The sequence below is a fragment of the Littorina saxatilis genome, linkage group LG4, assembly GCF_037325665.1.
Source record: "Littorina saxatilis isolate snail1 linkage group LG4, US_GU_Lsax_2.0, whole genome shotgun sequence".
Taxonomy (NCBI): domain Eukaryota; kingdom Metazoa; phylum Mollusca; class Gastropoda; order Littorinimorpha; family Littorinidae; genus Littorina; species Littorina saxatilis.
In genome coordinates, this window is record NC_090248.1 from 47,093,279 (window position 1) to 47,115,646 (window position 22,368).

Below are 22,368 nucleotides of genomic sequence, written 5' to 3' on the forward strand. Positions count from 1 at the left end.
ACAATTTAAAAGACACAAAATTATATACATAAACTTCCAAATGAGTCATCAGCAACTCTTTTCAACAACAAAATTAGCTGTCTTAAGGTAGTTCACTGGACCCGTTAAATATAATTTGGTTTCTCCCAAAAGTTGGTTATTTTTTCAGTTCGATCTGTCTGCTATGCATTCAGCATAAAAAAAATATAGGGTAGTGGGTTCGTTTCGGAGCTATGAGTCTTGGAAGACAGTGCCCGTTTTGAATTTTGGACCAAAAAATCGAAAAATGGGTATGTTTTGAAAACGGCCAATTACACAAACATCTGCATAGGAATAGTCATTTAAAAAATATCACCCAAAGCAGCAATGGGCAGGTAACGAAGTGCACTGGTAAACGAAAATGTTGCGCATACTCAAACTTTGTGACGTCACGTCTTTTGCCAGAGTTTATTTTAAATTTGTTCCTCATGTTGAGGTATTTTATTGCTGGTAGCCTGGAAATAAATTACGATTTGATGAGATGGGTTGTAAACGCAAGAGCGATCAAAACGGCATTAAAAAAAACCAAAAAAACGACAGGTTGGTAGTGTTTTTAGGGGGGGTTCACTCCCTTGATTAACCCCACCCTTTGCACTATTACTGTCCAGTGTGCCTCAGAAAAATATGTGTCACGATAATGTAAAGGGCTGTTGTCCGATCATTTGTCTCAGATATATGAGCCAACTAAATTATGTTTTTAAAAACCACTGTTACATATGACCTCTGTTGAAAGTCAAAGGTCACCGCAACTTTGAAAGGCCACAAGTCCGATTCAAATGTAATAAAAACGCCAATCAAAAGGTGGAGGTCACTTGTTTGATACAAGTGTAATAATAAAAATTAATAATCAAGGCTTGGTTTATAATTTTGCTTAATAGTGCGTACTGTTATTTGTTACGGTTTGAAGGCTGGGACTTTTTGAGGGTGGAATTTTTCGCCTTATGGGCACCTTATGCCTCGAAGGACTTCAATTATTGTATTATCTGCTGCCAGCGTACAGTAGAAAGAGGGCTGCATATACAAGACACTTGTTCTTAATACTACTGGCTGTTATTCTAGTTCAAACACCGGTTTTAACATGTGGTATTCTGATGCAATCACGCTGTGAGCATCACGGGTTGGGAGACACTCTCTTACCTGCTACCGTACCGGAGCTTCAATGTTAGCTTTGGTGATTATTACGATGTCACTGGCAAAGAGAACGGCTTTGTACCGATTTCATTAGATGCCCACGTGTTTTTGACCTCGTGGTTGGTAGGCGTGTCGCATTGTTTTTATTTCTGGCGGTGTCGTCATTTTCTGACGTCATTTGTTCTGGGCCGCGTCACCACACTTCCGCTGCCTGAAAAATGTGACGTTTGTTCTATTTACGTCATTCGAATGTTCGACGTGTTCTTCTTCTTCTTCTTCTTCTGCGTTCCCTGTTCGATGTGTTCGAATTCACAGCCTGCCAGGAAAAAATGGCGACACAACTCAGTGGCTTCCCTTTGTGTATGAAGAGTAATATCCCTGTCTCCATTTGACCTGCCTTAAACACAGGCTTGTATTTGTTTGTTTATTTGTTGCTTAACGTCCAGCCGACTACGCAGAGCCATATCAGGACGAGGAAGGGGGGGATGAAGGGGGCCACTTGTCAAGCGATTCCTGTTTACAAATGCACTAACCCATTACTTGTTGTATGCAACGTACATATATGGTAAGAAACGACAATAACAACACCTGAAAACCCGATAATAATAACTGCAAAGATCTATTATAAAATGTAGTACATAAGTCAGATACAAATTCAAATCTCAATACACAGAATTTCAAACTTGTACACAGATTTGCAAAACCAAGGCTAATACACCAAATGTAAAACTATTTTGTCCTAATTCCATACGTTATAGATTTGATTTTGATGACACTTTACATGCATGAGTTTTTAACAAATCAAATTAAGGACATAGAGAGACAGAGTCAAGAGAGAGAGATAGACAAACAGACAGAAAATAATTGTGATTGACAAAGAACATGAATGTCTTTGTTTTTTGTGCACTAATGCCTAAAAACAAAATATAATTTCTGCTCAAACTGTAAAGATCTGAAGAGCTGTCAAACAAATCATCAGGAACTTTCTGTGTACAAATACCTGTTAACAAAACGTCTATAAATATCCACATAGGCAATACAGCAATGACTCACCTTGAAATACATGTGTTGCACAATCATTCATATTTCTCCACATACAAAATATTGTGCATAATCTATTCTGGACATTCCCGCAGTGGGGCACTGCGGTTATGAAATTAAAAGCCCTTCCTGTTTTTGGAACCGCAGGAGCTTTCTAGTTTGCTGTTAGGTAGATTTTTGGTTCCTCTTTCCTGTCATGCTCTCTTTTTCTTCATGAATTCTTTTCTTTTTTCTGCCTTCTTGCTCATTCACCTGTATTTTTTCCAAAAATCTCTTCTCTTGCCGCTTGTCTCGCGATTCATGTATAGTTTAATCTGTTAGTGTTCTGATGTAAGTCCAGCAGTAGATAGGTTAAGCCTATTTTAACATACTGGAAACTGGTAATCTTCCAGTAGGTATTAATTTAGTTTTACTAAAGCCTGCTGGGACACAAGTAATGGGTTAGTGCATTTGTAAACAGGAATCGCTTGACAAGTGGCCCCCTTCATCCCCCCTTCCTCGTCCTGATATGGCTCTGCGTAGTCGGCTGGACGTTAAGCAACAAATAAACAAACAAACAAATATTCTGGACATACAAATATTGTACATACTCCATTCTGCATATAAAATATTGTGCAAAATGACATCTTCAAGAACAGAAAGTAAAGAGAGAATATCACTTTACCAACATAACAATGGTAACAAAATTTAAAACAAGAAGGGCAAAGCCCATACGACTCACATGCTTGACCTTGACCTTTACATGACCTTGACCTCAAATAACTAAACCTAGCAATGACATACACTAAGAACTGCTTTACACATTTTTCCTACCAAAATACATGTGACCTTGACCCAAGGTCAAGGTCATCCAAGGTCATGCAACACAAAGCTGTTAATTCAAGACATAGGAAGTACAATGGTGCTTATTGGCTCTTTCTACCATGAGATATGGTCACTTTTAGTGGTTCACTACCTTATTTTGGTCACATTTCATAAGGGTCAAAGTGACCTTGACCTTGATCATATGTGACCAAATGTGTCTCATGATGAAAGCATAACATGTGCCCCACATAATTTTTAAGTTTGAAACAGTTATCTTCCATAGTTCAGGGTCAAGGTCACTTCAAAATATGTATACAATCCAACTTTGAAGAGCTCCTGTGACCTTGACCTTGAAGCAAGGTAAACCAAACTGGTATCAAAAGATGGGGCTTACTTTGCCCTATATATCATATATAGGTGAGGTATTCAATCTCAAAAACTTCAGAGAAAATGTGAAAAATGTGAAAAATAGCTGTTTTTTAGACAACATTTATGGCCCCTGCGACTTTGACCTTGAAGCAAGGTCAAGATGCTATGTATGTTTTTTGGGGCCTTGTCATCATACACCATCTTGCCAAATTTGGTACTGATAGACTGAATAGTGTCCAAGAAATATCCAACGTTAAAGTTTTCCGGACGGACGGACGGACGGACGGACGACTCGGGTGAGTACATAGACTCACTTTTGCTTCGCATGTGAGTCAAAAAGGAAAAACAGGTGATTATGCCACAACATTCTTTCAAGAGGAATTATATGTACAAAGTAACCATCTGAGATGCCAATCGGTGTATAATTACTGTACTTTCATGTGCACACTCTCATAACAGTTTCTGAAAGCATATTTGCAGATATTTCTTCGGTACATTCATCATGAGGATTTTCACTATGATAAACAGTGATGAATTGTTAACATGTAAGCTTTAGCTGTGCAAGGCCAATGCAATCTTGAATTAAATCATTTAAAACCACACATGAAGATTGTATGGCTTGCTCTCGATGCATTTCAGCTTGTCCAAGAAATGAAAATGGTTATGGATAGCTGCCACTGTAAGCTTTTCAGGAAAATTGTAAAGTAGCTTGGCAGCTGATCACTGTTATATTGTTCTGGTCGACCTTTATGTTCTTGTCTGTTCACAAATGTGGTTGAAGCGCCTGAAAAAAAGAAGAAGAAAATAATCAAAAAGAAAAGAACGTATATAGTCCTCATATAACAGTGGGAGGTCTGTTCTACATATGAATTCCAACCAGTGTGGTAAACACATAGCAAGTTGTATATACTTTCCTATATTGTTCAGGCTTTCCTACTTATGCACCAGTCCTATCGTTTTACCTGAGAATTTAAACAAATGACATAAATTACAAGCACACACACCCACCCTTGAGAGGTTCACAAAAGTACGTGCTCTACAGTGGGAGATTTTTTTCATTAAAGGCACAGTAAGCCTCCCGTAAACCATCACAGATACTGACACACAGTACAAACACCCTTTCGTTTAAACACTCACCGCTTGAAAACATCCTAGGTACCCTACGTAAAGAGCGAGCAATTTTCAAAGAATTTATTTTCGTGGACCGTCTGATCGGCAAATCAGGCGCCTCGTTTTGGCGCTAGAACTAACTTTTAAAATCTAGATAATAAATTGACAGCTTGTTACACAAACATTCTTAAATCATAAAAGAATTCTTTTTTCATCAAGACAAGATCAGTACAATTCGAAGGTTTGAAAGTTTGAAAAAAGAAAAGCCCAAAAACGTGTCACGCAAACCGTCTTACTTGTAGCAGACGACGGTTGTGCCTAGCGCCCGTTCCTCTGAACAGTCAACTGTCCACGCTCTAGTTCGTGTGAATCGCAGCCGTTTGTTGCGTTTAGATTCAGAGGTATACAATAACATGCTGTTGCAGATAAGCTTACAGCGAGTCGCATTGAAATCACAAACTGATGACTTCATTGTGAAACAAGAAGGGCAAAGCCCATACGACTCACATGCTTGATCTTTACATGGCCTTGACCTTCAGCTAAACCTAGCAATGACATCATACACTAAGAACTGCTTTACACATTTTTCCTACCAAAATACATGTGACCTTGACCCAAGGTCAAGGTCATCCAAGGTCATGCAACACAAAGCTGTTAATTCAAGACATAGGAAGTACAATGGTGCTTATTGGCTCTTTCTACCATGATATATGGTCACTTTTAGTGGTTCACTACCTTATTTTGGTCACATTTCATAAGGGTCAAAGTGACCTTGACCTTGATCATATGTGACCAAATGTGTCTCATGATGAAAGCATAACATGTGCCCCACATAATTTTTAAGTTTGAAACAGTTATCTTCATATGTGACCAAATGTGTCTCATGATGAAAGCATAACATGTGCCCCACATAATTTTTAAGTTTGAAACAGTTATCTTCCATAGTTCAGGGTCAAGGTAAACCAAACTGGTATCAAAAGATGGGGCTTACTTTGCCCTATATATCATATATGGGTGAGGTATTAAATCTCAAAAACTTCAGAGAAAATGGGAACAAGAAGGGCAAAGCCCATACGACTCACATGCTTTACACATTTTTCCTACCAAATTACATGTGACCTTGACCCAAGGTCAAGGTCATCCAAGGTCATGCAACACAAAGCTGTTAATTCAAGACATAGGAAGTACAATGGTGCTTATTGGCTCTTTCTACCATGAGATATGGTCACTTTTAGTGGTTCACTACCTTATTTTGGTCACATTTCATAAGGGTCAAAGTGACCTTGACCTTGATCATATGTGACCAAATGTGTCTCATGATGAAAGCATAACATGTGCCCCACATAATTTTTAAGTTTGAAACAGTTATCTTCCATAGTTCAGGGTCAAGGTCACTTCAAAATATGTATACAATCCAACTTTGAAGAGCTCCTGTGACCTTGACCTTGAAGCAAGGTAAACCAAACTGGTATCAAAAGATGGGGCTCACTTTGCCCTATATATCATATATAGGTGAGGTATTGAATCTCAAAAACTTCAGAGAAAATGGGAAAAATGGGAAAAATAGCTGTTTTTTAGGCAACATTTATGGCCCCTGCGACCTTGACCTTGAAGCAAGGTCAAGATGCTATGTATGTTTTTTGGGGCCTTATCATCATACACCATCTTGCCAAATTTGGTACTGATAGACTGAATAGTGTCCAAGAAATATCCAACGTTAAAGTTTTCCGGACGGCCGGACGGCCGGACGGCCGGACGGACGGACGGACGGACGGACGACTCGGGTGAGTACATAGACTCACTTTTGCTTCGCATGTGAGTCAAAAATGGGAAAAATAGCTGTTTTTTAGACAACATTTATGGCCCCTGCGACCTTGACCTTGAAGCAAGGTCAAGATGCTATGTATGTTTTTTGGGGCCTTGTCATCATACACCATCTTGCCAAATTTGGTACTGATAGACTGAATAGTGTCCAAGAAATATCCAACGTTAAAGTTTTCCGCCCGGCCGGACGGACGGCCGGGGGGGACGGACGGACGGACGACTCGGGTGAGTACATAGACTCACTTTTGCTTCGCATGTGAGTCAAAAAGGAAACTGGATGACACGGATTCGCGATGGCTCAGGGGTAAGATAAACCACGCAAAAATAAATTCTTTAAAAATTGCTCGCTCTTTACGGAGGGCCCCTAGGATGTTCAAAAGCGGTGAGTGTGTAAATGAAAGGGTGTTTGTGCTGTGTGTAAAAGCCTGACAGTATCTGTGATGGTTTACGGGAGGCTTACTGTGCCTTTAATCAACAAATATAATTTCCAGTGTCAGTCGTATCTTGCAGTCAGTTATTCAACTTTGCTGCAGCAGCACATTTACCCATTTTTATGGATCTATTCTTTTTGTGTTTTAGGTAATACCAAAACGCCTAGCATGATCACTTGGGATGGGCAAAGGAGAGGGGGGTGGGGGGCTTGTATGTAGGTCAAAACTTACATGGCATGAGGCGGTTTGTTGCGCTGAGTGCGGCAGTTTTTGCCCCAGTAACAAGCGGGGCGTTTTCTGGCATCAGCTGGAAGACAAAAACAAAAAGGCTTAACATATTTCATATTTTGTGGCAATGAAAATACATGTTAAACACACAAGCTCACAAAGGTGTTATGTTTGTGTGTGTAGATTAGCTAAAATTAATATATTACAATTGTGTTATTGATGAATTTAATCTGTTTATATTAAGCCCTTTACTGAAGCCAGACAGGAACACACAACAACGGCTATTCATTCAAGCGACACAACGTGAGACAGAAACACACGCACGCACACACGCACACACACAAATACAGGATTTGTGTTGAACACAGTTCAACAAAACGTGCATAGAAACAGTGACTAAAAGAGTGGTGCATTAAGGCTGATGGGGTCTATGTCGACCAAAAGAGTGGGATTCCCTGTAGGTGGAGTTCCTGGAGGGGGATTCCCTGTATACAGGGAATACCACAGGATTTAGTTCCTGTAGCGTGTCGCTGATATCGCTGAAAGTCACGTGATGCTTGGCAACATCAGTAGAATTTGATGTTTTTCAATCTTTTTTGATATTTCTTAGAAATTCGAGTATGGTTTGCAAGTTTTATTGAAAAACTCCACCCTGTGGGAATCCCCCTCCAGGAATTCCACCTACAGGGAATCCCACTCTTTTGGTCGACATAGACCCCAACAGCTGCATTAAGCCACACACACACACTCCCTCCCCCCCCCCTCTCTCTCTCTCTCTCTCTCTCTCTCTCTCTCTCTCTCTCTCTCTCACATACTCATGCAAGCATGTACACACACATACACACCTGGCAACTCATCATTGGGAATGTCAGCACGATAATGGTAAGCCAATGCCTTGAAGTTGCGCAGTCCACAGGCAAAGCACAATGGTGTTTCCCCTGTCATGTTGTAACGAGCTTGGTCTAGTAGCCGCAATGTAGGCAAAACACACATAAGATCACACTTAACACAAGCACCTTTTTTTTGTACAGTCAGCATTAAAATAATCATGTATGGAACCAAGATTTTCACTATTTTTGATTTTATCTTATTTTAGGTTTGATCTTTTGTTCAAGGGTTAAGAAAATATACCTCGAAAGTGTTTTTTCTTCTTCTTTCATTTATTTTTCAAAGCTGTTCTATCTTCCACAAGTTGGGACAATATCAAAAAAAGCTCCCTGACAGCAATGAATTATGTATCATCCTGAATAGAAAGAAAGATTACACAATGATTTCATTAAGGGGAAAGTTAAAAAAAATGATAATCTGGAAACCCTTAAGAAAATATTCAGATAAATGTTGCTTCTAGTTCGATAGCTAAAATTAAGAAAGTTATAGATTAAATAACCAAAGGGAAGTTAGCGTTCTATATGCATACGACATGTGTAATCGAGTATGCGAGAGTTATACAGAACCTTTCTCCTAGTAGTACCTGAGAGAATAACAAGCACTGAAATGGACAAGGGATTTTCATCCTCAAATAAGAAAGTTATAAGTACAGGTGCACAGAATCACTTACATACAAAGTGAGTGAATGCACATGCAGTGGTACCTGTGATGTAAGGCCACCTCCCAAAAAGGAACACCTGCAGTAGTCCCTTTATCATTTTGACCAAAATCTACCTGTCACAACAAATCACCTGCAATGTAGGGACACTTTCAGCTGGCCCAACTGGGACAGGCTGAACTTCTGTAACCCAGTGTGGGACTTTCAGTGGGGCGACCACCCCCAACCCAGCGCGTCCCCGGGTGGCGGATAGGGGAACGGACTTCAGATATGAAGACCAGCCGCTTGCGGCCGCGGACCAAACTGGCGGTGTTTCCTACCGGGGTGGAGTGGGGTAGCAGGCGACACTGCTACTCTCTTCGAAATGCTCCATCGCCCTTCGACGGGACTCATCTAATGCGATTATGGGCGCATTAAAACCCTAGCTCCGGGTGGGATCCCGGCAAATCCTCCCGCCTGTGCTCTCAGGGTAGGACGTACGGGCCATGAGCTAAGGGTGAGGCAACCCCGACAGAAACCTCGAGTGCTGAAGACGGAGGTACTGGGCTGCACGGCGCACTCTAATAAACCATGGTACCACGCATCAACGCCAACCATGACACCAACAGATAGAAGCGACACTCATGGCGCTCGCCCACTGAGGTCCCTCCAGGGTGAGGCAGCTCCGGGCTCCAAGCCTCAAAGGAGCCCAACCTCAGCTACTGGAGGTCCCTCTCGTCCGTCTTGCTGCGCCAGGGGACGGAGGAGGAATGCGACTGGTAGCACAACAACCACTTCAACATCCAAGAAGCGTCAACCTTTTATGGTGATGCATTGGAATGCAGAAGGAGTCATGAGGCCAGCATCAGTCCCTCTCCGCACCAAACTCTATGGGAGCAGACAAGACCTGGAAGCCACGACGTCATTCGTCTCGCAGACTAAACTGATGGTGTGACAGCGAACGCAAGAAGAAGAAGAAGAAGCTGGCCCAAAAGGTGTCCTTTCATCGCAGGTACCACTGTACAGTCAAGCTAAGGAAGAAATCGGTCACCTGGGCATGAATAGGCTCCTTCAGCCATTTTGGCAAGGCATGTATCCAGAACATCCTTTACTGCTATCTCCTTGGAATCAAGATATCTCTGAAAAAGATAAATGTCTGACATGTCTCGTTAGCTGAAGAGGGATCAGGCATGACATTCTATAAATCTCATCCTCGTACTCTCTTGTCACATCTTTTTCTGAATCCTGTCTTTCTCTTTTTCTTCTTCGGTGTTTGGCGTGTGTCTCTCCCTCTCTCAAACAAAAGAACAGACACACTCCCCCTCTCACTCACTCAATCACACGTAGATAGATCCTACTGAAAGGTCTTTCTCTTCCACCCACACTCTCTTTTTAGCTTACACAAACACAAAGCATCAGCCTTACTGTAAAAATGTCCGATTCTGTAGGGTTGTCCAAAATTAAGCCAGGAAGAACTTTTCTTCCAAAGTTCAAGTCTGAAATCAAAGGGGAAGAATCAGCAGAGACAGCAATAATGTTGTTGAGGTGTTCTAGCTTCAACTGATTTGTTACTTTTGTGACTGATATTTTGTGAGAGTGTGAGTATGCATACAAAAGTGTTTGTGTGTGTGTCCATATGTGTGTGTGTGTGTGTGTGTGTGTGTGTGTGTGTGTGTGTGTGTGTGTATATGTGTGTGTGTGTGTGGTGTGTGGTGTGTGTGGTGTGTGTGTGGTGTGTGTGGTGTGTGTGTGTGGTGTGTGTGTGTGTGGTGTGTGTGTGTGTGTGTGTGTGGTGTGTGTGTGTGTGGTGTGGTGTGTGTGTGTGTGTGTGTGGTGTGTGTGTGTGTTGCAGATCAGGCTTTCAGAATTGAATAAACTAATGACCTGGTCCAGATTCAGCAGTAAGGAAGCACCAAAATGGAAAATTTCCTAGATAAATTTTCATTTAATTAATATACTTACCCGAATCACATTAGCATTGAGTCACCTGAGATGCTTATCACTGAAAAACGCTTACCCGGCTAAAAATTTTAAAGGGAAGCAACCCCATCACCAAAACGAAAGTGAAAGTAGCTTTGGTAATGGGCCAGCACACTGGGAGTTACCTCCCATACGGGTGTGTGCCACGTCACTTCCTCTAGGAACACGTGCCTATTCTCATACGGCTTTAAAAAACTTAAAACCATACGCGGGGCAGGTGGGAGGGAATACAGTATGTGATTCGGGTAAGTATATTAATTAAATGAAAATTTATCTAGGAAATTTTCCATTAAATAACATATTCTTACTCCGAATCACATTAGCAGATAACATCAACAAGGCGGTGGGCTAGAAATGAATCAAAACTCACCATCAAGTTCTGGACAGGAACTGACCTGCTGCTATGAGAGCTGGAAGGCCTCTGGAGCCATCCTGTCGAAGAGCCGAGACGTCCCGAAGATAAAAGTTTATGAAAACATCTTCAGAACGCCAAAACGCAATTGTCAGCACCTCCTCTAGACATCTGGAGCGCAGTACTGCCAGAGAGGATGCCCACGCCCTCATTTCATGGGCTCGGGCCGAGTCAAGTGGCAAGGAGGGCATGACCCCCCCCCCCCCCCTCTTTGTGCGACTCCACTCATAAGCTTGCTTAATGAGCGAGGACACCCACCGGGCCAACGATACCTTCGACAAATCTTACTCGCGCCTAGAAAAGGGCGAGATAAACAGCAACTTCTGAGAACTAGACCGAAACGGCTGAGTCCGGGCTAAGTACAGACGAAGAGCCCTCACAGGGCAATTGACCGAATCAAGGTCATCCGGGGCCAACGCGCTGGTCAGAGCCTTGACTCTAACCAGCGGAGAGGCCTGCCCCGGAGACTGATTCTTGGCCAGGAAATCGGGCCGGAAACGCAAAGATGCGGAACCGTCCGACTAAAAGGAGATATCTCCAGGCTGACCCGACAGGGCGTGGACCTCGCTAACCTGTCGGGCCGTTGCCAACAAAAGAAGAACCAGCACTTTGCGAGTGACATTGAACAGAATGGCCTCGCTCAAAGGCTCAAAATCCGCAGAACGTAGGAATTCCAGTATTAAAAACAAGTCCCACTTGGGAGTGGGCAAACGAGCTTTCGCTTCCTTAAGAGCAGCCCTTTTAATGACTGCAGCTATAACGCCCCCGACTCGAACAGACCGACCGATCTGCTTAAGAGTCGCCGAGATAGCGAAGCGCCGGACCCTCAACGAGGAGCCTGAGGCGCCCTGCGAAGACATGAAAGAGAGGCGGTTGGCGACCTGAATATAGCGCGGAGCCACCAAACTCACCCCTGTAGCTGAACACCAGGCAGTCCATGCCTACCAGTGGGAAGCATAAACTGACGAGGTGGACGCTCTATGCGAGCGAGCCACCAAGTCCAGACGGATGGAAGCCATCAGGAGAGGCAAAGTGGAGCAAATCTGAGCTTGGAGCTTGTCCACCCTTCTCTGAGAAGGCTGGACAGTCCACGCGACCGTGTCGAAAGACATCCCCAGATAAGTGAATGTCTGTGACGGGGTCAGCTCCGACTTTCCCTGGTTGATCGAGAACCCAAACAAGTTGGATTCTCGAAGAACCATCAGGGTATCTTGCGAACAGCCGCTCTGGGACTGGTTCATGATGAATCAGTCGTCCAGATAAGCCCGCAGGCGGATACCCTAGGACCTCACCAGTGCACAGACCTGTCTCACCACCATGGTGAAAATCCATGGTGCGAGGGACAGCCCGAAAGGGAGTGCGCGAAACTGGTAGATCTGATCTCCCCACCGGAAACAAAGCCATTTCCGGTCGGCCGGATGCATAAGAATGAAAGTATGCGTCCGTGAGATCGATCGAGGTCACCCAGTCTCCTGGGCGGAGAGAGTCTCGGACCGAGGCTGGCGTCTCCATCTTGACTTTTATCTCACTCAAGAAAGTGTTGAGGAGAGATAAATCCAACACGGGACGCCGTCCTCCTGACGCTTTGGGAACGGCGAAAAGACGCCCTTAAATCCCAGGGAGCTATGGACCCGAACTCTCTCCACCGCGCCCTTCTGCTCCAGGGAGGCAATTTCCGACTGCAAGACGGAACATGCTTCCTGCGAGAAGATGGGCTTGAACCGCGGTGGCACTCGGGTAAGAGGCGCCTTTTCCTCCCGCCAGAGCAGGCGGAAGCCCGATCTCACCACTCCCACAATCCATTGGCTGTCTACTACCGACATCCAACGAGAAAGCGCACGGGAGGGGCCTCCCGCCATCACCAAGGTGGAAGGCGGGAGGGGGGTGAGATCGGGAGCGCTTCATTGGGGGTGTGGCTTACTCCCAGAGCCGCCACACCCCCTCCCCGATGCATTCCTCTTCTTCCTGCCACGAGCGACCGGCAGAGCCTGCCGCTTCTGAGCTGGCTTGAGGTTCGACAATGTCTGAGCCTGCTTTTGCTTAGAAGGCTTAGAATGTTTCACCCCCTGCAGAGTGAAGTCGAGGAACTGACTGTCCTTGTTCGACTGAATCTCCTTCTGTCTGGCATCCATTGCCAGAGAACAGAAGCGAGATTCCTCTGAGACCGGGGAGACTCTCAAGGTCTCCCTAGTAGCCAGCTCCGTGAACTGGGACTGCGAGAGGAAGAGATCCCTCCTACAGAGGACCGCTTGGGTGTACTGTAGAGAGGAAAGACGCAATTGTTCCTCATTGACCTTGGCCAAGGCGGTAAAAAGCGCAGAGACATCGTCCGCATTTTGTTCTTCACTGAGAGTGAAAGGAACCAGTGAATCGATCAATGCCCGATACAGAGTCCGAACAAGAGTCTCCGCAACGGAGGACAGTTCGATCTGCCGACGTCCAACCTCCTCAGCAGAGAGGAGGGAAGCCTCAGAAACCGGCAGAACCAGATCATGCTTGATCGGTTTAGCCAGAAGAGGCAGCAATTCCCGGGGAACCGGAAGGGTAGCCCTAGGGAGTGCAAAAGACGCCAGCCAGCTCTGGCTCTGAGTGGGCAAGCTAAGCTTCCTATTGCCCGTAGGCACAAAGGAAGAGGCTTGAGAAGCCGACGCCACCCACTGCTGAGCTGATTCCGGAACTGGACCAAAAGGAAGCAGTAACGGAACAGGCACTGGCCGAATACCACTCCCCGCATGTGCTGGACGAACCAGCGAATGCGAAAGTTGGTAAGCCACTGACGGAGACTCGGCGAACCGGAAGGAAGAAACATCTTCCTGTGCCGGCCGGAAGTCCGCCATGGCCGAAGGAACGAACGGAGCGGAAGAGTCCGCAGCCACCACCCCTTCGGGGAAAAAACGAGACGCTACTTCCGCCGCGATGTCAAGAACAGACTTGAGCTTCGACGGAAACACGCCCCGAGACTCCTCGTTGACCACTGATGGAGCATCAGAATAGTCACACAAGGAACCATGACCAAAACCACCAGTTCCGGAAGCAGAAGCATGCCCTGGCAAACCGGAAACCGGAATGCCTGTGCACGAACATTATCCTGCAACCCAGAACCTTGTGAAGGTAAGGGTAGGCAGGACGACCATCCGTAAAAACCGGAGCTGGATGAGCTGACGTCACTCCCCCATCCGAGTGGAGTGATGCCTGCTCAAGCCTAGGCACTAAATGGCCGGAAGGCGTACGCTGGAATCCACCCTCTGAAATCCGGAAGGAAGCACCAGAAGAGGAAGCAGCGTGTCCGGCCGAAACCGGAAGTGTAGACGACGAAACCGCGCAATGCGGAATTGAAGGCTGCACTGGTTGACTTCGTGATCCGGAAGGACCGGAAGTCAGTGAAAACTCCATACTGCCGCAGCCGCCGTAGCGTGCCTGCGTGGACGGATCATCACCTCCGGCGAGTGCCGGTAGTGCAGCCGACAGAACCGCGCAATGCGGAAGCGAAGGCTGCACTGAAACCAAAAACACCAGTTCCGGAAGCAGAAAGCATGCCCTGGCAAACCGGAAACCGGAAATGCCTATGCACGAACATCATCCTGCAGCCCAGAACCTTGTGAAGGTAAAGGGTAGGCAGGACGACTATCCGGAAAAACCGGAGCTGGATGAGCTGACGTCACTCCCCCATCAGAGTGGAGTGATGCCTGCTCAAGCCTAGGCACTAACAGGCCGGAAGGCGTACGCTGGAATCCACCCACTGGTATCCGGAAGGAAGCACCAGAAGAGGAAGCAGCGTGTCCGGCCGAAACCGGAAGTGTAGCCGTCGGAAACCGCGCAATGCGGAAGTGAAGGCTGCACTGGTTGACTTCGTGATCCGGAAGGACCGGAAGTCAGTGAATACTCCATCCTGCCGCAGCCGCCGTAGCGTGCCTGCGTGGACGGATCATCACTTCCGGCGAGTGCCGGTAGTGTAGCCGACGGAACCGCGCAATGCGGAAACGAAGGCTGCACTGGTTGACTTCGCGATCCGGAAGGACCGGAAGTCAGTGAATACTCCATCCTGCCGCGACCGCCGTAGCGTGCCGGAGCGGACGGATCATCACTTCCGGCAAGTGCCGGAAATGCGGCAGCCGAAACCGACTGCCGCCGCTGTTCGATCAAATCCGGGGCCTCGTAGGTTATCGCCGGAAATGAAAGATCAGCATGGTATCGGTCGTGACCCGAAGCGAAAGAGCTGTCTCCCGAGAGAGAACGTCCAGGCGCCTCACGAGGGCTATCGGACCAGCTCTGCTTACCAGCCGCAGCTGAAGAGGGAGGACGCTGCTCCAAACCGGAAATGGAAGGCAAAGACACGGAAGCCAACGCCCGGACGTCACTGCCAGATGCCGGAAACGCCAAACAACTGGCGACGGAACGCTGGAACTCTGCCTGCACCAAGCTGCGGATTTCTGGAACCAGTGTCTAAAACAGAAAGGAACCAACGCACCCTGCACAGGTGCTAACAACGAGGACGAAGTCTCCGTAGTAGAGAACCGGAGCAGACGTAAGAGTAGCGCTAAGCGCCGCAAAAGATAGCAGAAGTAGTAACAGCGCAAGGCGCCGAAATAGGTACAGACAACAAAGTGCTACGTTCTTGGTCTGTACAAGTAAAACTGCTTAAGAAGAAGCCTAAGGCTTAAATTTCCCCTTGGGGTCCGACTTGCCACAGCGCTTGTCTGAATCAGACATGCTGTCAAATCCATGTAAACAACACGAAAACATTTTACTGAACGTAAGTCTAAACGACTGAAAACTCAGTAAAAACACACACTTTCGCGTCAACAAATTACGATAGCTACACTTGCCTAACAAAAACAGAGGCACGTAGAGCTACAAACAAAGTCACACGAGCTAGTAAACTAACTCACACAACAAAATGGCGAAACACGCAAGTAACTGACACACAAGTCAACAACACGTGGCAACGCGAAAAAATTTACTGACACGTAAGTCTAAACGACTGAAAACACAGTAAACACACACTCTTTCGCGTCGACAAAATACGATAGCTAAACTTGCCCCACAAAAACAGAGGCACGTAGAGCTACAAACAAAGTCACACGAGCTAGAAAACTAACTCACACAACAAAATGGCGAAACACGCAAGTCACTGACACGCCAGTCAACAACACGTGGCAACGCGAAAAAAATTTACTGAAACGTAAGTCTAAACGACTGAAAACACAGTAAACACACACACTTTCGCGTCAACAAAATACTATAGCTACACTTGCCCAACACAGAAAGGGGCACGCAGAGCTACGAGCAAAGTCATACGAGCTAGCTAACTAACTCACACAACAAAATGGCGAAACACGCAAGTCACTGACACACAAGTCCGCAAAAAACGGACAACGTACAGTAACGAAAACAGCGCAAACAACCAACAACAAACGGGAACGAGCTCACCAAACTGTAGGCAAGGCGAGCAGAAAAGCTGGGTAACGTGGCCGGCGGGTGTCACTCAAACACACAAGGTCAGCCACAGAGCGTCAAAAAGTGAACCGTCCTCTCCGAGGTGAAAAAGACGTATGAGAATAGGCACGTGTTCCTAGAGGAAGTGACGTGGCACACACCCGTATGGGAGGTAACTCCCAGTGTGCTGGCCCATTACCAAAGCTACTTTCACTTTCGTTTTGGTGATGGGGTTGCTTCCCTTTAAAATTTTTAGCCGGGTAAGCGTTTTTCAGTGATAAGCATCTCAGGTGACTCAATGCTAATGTGATTCGGAGTAAGAATATGTTATTTAATTACAACATTATGATATTTACAAAAGCACCACATCTTATTTAGCAGTCTTCTATTTTTCATGAGTTTTCTTGACTTTTCATATCTCCGGCTGTGCATATTGCTTGGAGCTCAGACAAGCACTTTGTTCTGGTGAGTTCCAACAAAATACTAATAAATTTATCATCTGATTTATAGAATGCATATTCTAGTGAATATTACAACAAATATTAAAATGCAGCTACCTTTGAACTTTGCAAGACACCCGTTGCAGTCCGCTTTACGGCATCCCCAGTAAGCATGGCAGTAAGACCTGTAGCAGATTGTGCCTGTACACAAAATACATATAATAATATACAATGTCACACGCTTTCCTTCTTTGCCACTACTAAAGCAAACGTGTGCAAGATTGTATGTTACACGCTTTGGAGCATGTGCAAGAACGGATTCAAACTCGAAATCGTCCCTCCAAAAGCCCCAAAATGCACACACGACTTTTATTTCTCCTGCTGTTATCGTTTCCTCTCTTTACAAATTCTTCAACGCTGAGAATACTGACAACGGCATCCCAGACGACAGAACTGTTTCCATACGCGAATTTAGCTGCCCTTGTTTGTCTGAATCTAGAAGGACAGAGTTATGAACATAGATGACAAAGATCCCGGAAAGAACAAACATTTCGCGGATGCAGACACAGAAAGACGTCATGAAGATTGCGATGCTTCAAAAGATACAGACTGTGACGATGACTGTGACGTCATTCACATATACCGAGACGTCATTCATAGTTGTTTGGTCATTTCCGTCAAAGAAGTAGATCTCTCCACAATGGTTTATCAAGCCTGAGTACGCAAAACGTGTTTGTTCTCTCCTCTGTTGAAGCTGTGAGACATAAATGCTATTCCGACTTGGTCGTGTGACAGAGTTTTCTTCCACACTCGATTAGCTGATGTCTAACTCAGCCTGACGGCTTCGTTAGACAATCAACGTAATCTCGTGTGGAAGAAAACGTCTGTCACACGACCAAGTCTGAATAGCAGGTAATCATACACATGTTTCTCTTTTGACTTTTATCATTCGTGCATGTCTGTTTGGCCTATATCAAGCATAATTGTATACCTTTTGTTGGTTTTGACAATTTGTACTTTCCCTATTCTGTTGGTGTGTGCGTGATGAGCAGTAAAAACGTGGGGTAGGTTGGTGTTAGGGAATAGTCTCTGTCTCTCTTTTCCTATAACATGTCCTATTTTATCATTTCAGTATGCTGTGGTTATATTTTATTATATTCTATTTAATCTTTTTCATACTTTAAATGCTACAGATGAACCTGGCTTTCAAAACAGAAATAGCTCCAATCAAAATACCAGCTTATAATATAACATAGCACCTCAGCATTTGTTTGACACATCGCATCAATTTCTTAGCCATTCTTTGAAGTTAAAAAGGTCAGGTAACAGACACCACTTTACTATGTCATAAATCTCTTTGTTATCAGACGGAAACTCAATCTTCGTGAAACCTTTTCATATTTAACCACCCATGCATAACCTAGTGGAAGAAAAAAAGGTGCCATAACTCACACTGTTGTGGAGGAATTTCTGGATCCCGTGTCATTCGCTCTGTGCGACGATCTGGAAAAATCTGCAGGCAGCATTGACACAGGATATGGTTTTGGTTGGCTGCACATACGTAATCTGGAGCTGAGGGCATTGTCTTTTTGTCTCGTTCCGTGTAGTCCCCATCACCTGGAGAGAGGAATATGTTGCAATAAAAAAACTTTATGGGTAACACTTCTTGACATCTGCCTACTTTTTCTCAAACAAAACATTCAGCTGTGATTCATTCTCAAGACAATGAATGGAAGTCAATTTTAACAATGTTGTTCACAGAAAACAGCTCACAGTCTCACCCACCTACCACACACACACACACACACACACACACACACACACACACATTCTGGTACTCTCAAGTCCCTTACTTTTGATAGTAAGTAAATGAATGCCCATGTAAATCTCTTTTTTTTTTTTAAAAGACTAGATTAAGAGAGGTCCCTATAAACCTAAATGTAACCAAGTGCTGAAGCACAAGAGTTACCTTTGGAGGCAAAGCCACTCAAACAGGATTACGATTTTAGAGCTAAATTAATAGCCATATAAAAACTGTAATGGATTCCCATGCACATACAAGGATACAGCAACAGCCAGACCCCGGCCATCACAAACAGTACTCTACAGTTTAAAGGCGTTTAACTGGCGTGTGACGTACAAGAAACGTCAAGCTACTATAAATAGCCAACGCTCAACCCAGTGTTAAGGCTGGCAGACAACTTTGTAGAGTCTACTGTGAAGGGTGACGCAGTAGACTCCCTGTTACATAATGCTAAAATCCTTCGGTAGCAAAGTTTTTGAGTCTCTCTCTCTCTCTCTCTCTCTCTCTCTCTCTCTCTTCCTTCTTTCTCCCTCTTTCTCTCTCTCGCTCTCTCCCTTTCTCTCTTTTTCTCCCTCTTTCTCTCTCTCTTTCTCTCTCTCTCTCTATCTCTCACTCTCTCTCCCTTTCTCTCTTTTTTTCCCTCTTTCTCTCTCTCTATCTCTCGCTCGCTCTCTCTCTCTCTCCCTCTCTCTTTTTTTCTCCCTCTTTCTCTCTCTCTATCTCTCTCTCTCTCTCTCTCTCTCTCTCTCTCTCTCTCTCTCTCTCTCTCTCTCTCTCTCTCTCTCTCTCTCTCTCTCTCTCTCTCTCTCTCTCTCAATATAATTTACTTTCAACAGAAACGCCCTGTGAGCACGATAAGAAAACCCACCAGAAGGCCCAGCCTCTGAGGGAGCAGGTTGGTCTGTGTTGTTATTGTTGTCGTTGCTGTTACCAGACGTAGATGGGGCAGCAGCAGTGGTGGTGGTAGTTGTGCCTGTGGTGGAACCTGCTGTTGTCTGAGTACCAGTGAAAACACCCTTGATTGCATTGATGGCTGTGAAGACAGATTAATACCAGAGTAAATTTTTCATTGTAATAACTTTGCAATTTCATGTTCCATTATCTTATTGTTGCAAAATGTGTTTCTTGAAACCAATGAAGGTAATATTGCTTCTGGCATAAAATCAGATTTTTTTTTAGAATCATTGCATGATCATCGTCATTGTAAATGTGGGTCTACTGAAGTTTGAAATTTAAGATCCTCAAAATCTTTGCTCATGAAACCAGAAATTATCAGACGTCCCTCCCAAAACCTTTTCCTTTTCCCATATTTTACCACTCCTTTGATTGTCTCATGGGTAATTCCCCTAGCAACAAACTGTTTTATGTTGCCACAAAAGTTTTATAACTTAGCTTTGGGATTGGAATTAACACAAACACTCAGCAGGCACGCACAACTTATTGAAGCCCATGTACGCACCTCCTCCCATGGTAAAATATGAGTTACAACAAACCCAGTCTATCATAGAAAGTACAGTCGAACCTGCCCTTAAGACCACCTGTCTAAGGAGACCACCCCAAAGTATTCCCAAGGGTTGTTACTATATAAATGACCTGTGTAAAGAGACCACCTGCCTTTCGAGACCAAAGACCACTCAATTTCGGTCCTAAAACACGGTTTCAACCTGTCGTGGGAGACCACCCGACGTCTTTTCCAAAACAAACCCACTTCACATTACAGGGCAGACCATGAGGTCAAGTATGGTCCATGACAGTTTTATCTTTCTTTCTTTATTTATTTGGTGTTTAACGTCGTTTTCAACCATTCAAGGTTATATCGCGACGGGGGAAGGGGGGAGATGGGATAGGGGAAAGGGGGGAGATGGGATAGAGCCACTTGTTAATTGTTTCTTGTTCACAAAAGCACTAATCAAAAAATTGCTCCAGGGGCTTGCAACGTAGTACAATATATGACCTTACTGGGAGAATGCAAGTTTCCAGTACAAAGGACGTAACATTTCTTACATACTGCTTGACTAAAATCTTTACAAACATTGACTATATTCTATACAAAAAACACTTAAGGGGAGGTGGGCCAGTGCACTACCTTTTTTTTAATTTTGAATGTTTTATTGTGTCTGAATGTTATTTTATGAAAGAAATGAACAAATGATGACAAAGAATAGTCACTTTTTGTATTTTCGGTTGCTGGTTTTTGTTTTACGGGACAAAAACAGTCAAAATACAGACAAAAGTGGAGTACAGGAGATACCCGGATTTTCATCAGATGTGATTGTCACACTTCTAATTATTGTTTTATTTTATCCTTCTGGGTATGCTCTAGGGGATTACGAAGCAGATCTTGTTTATTATATTTATATTTGGAGTTAGGAACACTTCTTTGTTACAACTGTCAAACTTTAGGGTAACGCTTGCGAAATTATTGTTTGAAATAATCTGGATATGACTATAATAAAATTTCAGCAAAATCCCTTCGTAATCCCCCAGAATGTTATATTCTGCACAAACTACAAAAGAAAATATTGCTCTAGCTAAATTACAGCCAGAGAAATCGCGTAACCCAAGACGTAACCGTAGGCAAAATGGCTGAACTGAGAAAAACGACATTGAAGATTGAACACCACAGAAACACTATTGAAACAGACATACAAGGACAAAACTGTGTTATGAATGAACAGCTTAGTTTATTTGAATTGCAAACTACTTAGCCTTTAGCACGCCAGCAGAGAATTTATGCGTCCATCCCTTCTTTCCCTCTGTCAACCAGCATGGGAATACTGCCCCAGCGCTAAACGTGTATCAATGACCCGATTCTCGTTTGTATTTGCATGCGAGAATAACGGTATTTTTAACGGTAACTTACTTGAGCCAGAACGAGACTTATTTCTTTCCGTTATCTCGTCGATTTGTTGGTTTCCTCGAAGTTTTCTGCTTTTGTTTTTACATCGATACAGTACTTTGGTGCTTCGACAAGCAAGATGGAGGATGATGAGTTTGAAACTTTCGTTTGAGTTGTTTTTTGACAACAAATCGTACGTGGAATCTGAACGATTTACTGAGGAAGCTCTTCGCAATGAACTGTGTATCGCGGTGAAGAAAATGACACAGTTCGTCAAGACAGTGACGGAATTTACGAAAGTGCAGATTGATACAAACTGTTGCTGATCCAGTTTCGTTCGGGAAATGGCAGGCCCAGCAAACATTACCGATAATCTGACTGATGTTGGATACTTTCTCCTGTTTTTGTTTTTTTTTGCGTAGCAAATGCTCAACTTGCTTGTCGAGGAGATACTGCACAGAAACTGACTCAAATTCAGCGCAAAGCAAGCCAAAGCCGAGACGTAAAAAGTGTGCTGCATGGCGTGTTCGGAAATGGCGACTTGTGAATCTGCGTGGAGATCAAAGCTTTCCTCTGTATCGGAAACACCGACAGAATCCAAACTTTGGCTTAGTACCAGCGGAACTACTTGTTGTTGCTAACCGAACTAATAAAGACATTGTCCTCTTTCTTATTTCGAGCCATTGTTATCGTATCAAAGGTTGTTTCTCAAGGAAAAATTCGCTTTCGGTTGTCACCGATCGTTTGATGTGTAACCAGGATGTTGTAAAACCGAGTGAACTTCGGGTGTTCCCGTCATGGCCGAGAGTCTCTTCGGTAGTTTCCGTATGCAACATTCGTAAGCTGAGCATGCGCACTCACAAAGTAAACTGGTTCCCGATTTCGGTTTATGAAACGAACCAATGGATGTCGAGTACCTTCCAAATAAGGACATTTCCGTTCGATTACGATTGCTGCCTTTGCAACGGACAAGTGG

The 22,368-nt window shown here is 44.4% G+C and overlaps 1 protein-coding gene across 1 annotated transcript in view; it reads right to left on the reverse strand.

Annotated features, from left to right (window-relative positions):
• Positions 1-3,832: 3,832 nt before the first annotated feature.
• The window catches only part of LOC138964922 (E3 ubiquitin-protein ligase CHFR-like), a 28,666-nt gene continuing 10,130 nt past the window's right edge, over positions 3,833-22,368 (reverse strand). The window contains exons 13-20 of the mRNA XM_070336996.1: positions 19,422-19,586; positions 18,202-18,366; positions 16,867-16,950; positions 9,907-9,977; positions 9,533-9,620; positions 7,802-7,918; positions 6,960-7,035; positions 3,833-4,147 (exon numbers count right to left, since the gene is read on the reverse strand). Of these exons, the coding sequence (XP_070193097.1) occupies positions 4,111-4,147; positions 6,960-7,035; positions 7,802-7,918; positions 9,533-9,620; positions 9,907-9,977; positions 16,867-16,950; positions 18,202-18,366; positions 19,422-19,586 (803 nt within the window). The 3' untranslated portion in view covers positions 3,833-4,110. The remainder of the gene's footprint in view (positions 4,148-6,959; positions 7,036-7,801; positions 7,919-9,532; positions 9,621-9,906; positions 9,978-16,866; positions 16,951-18,201; positions 18,367-19,421; positions 19,587-22,368) is intronic.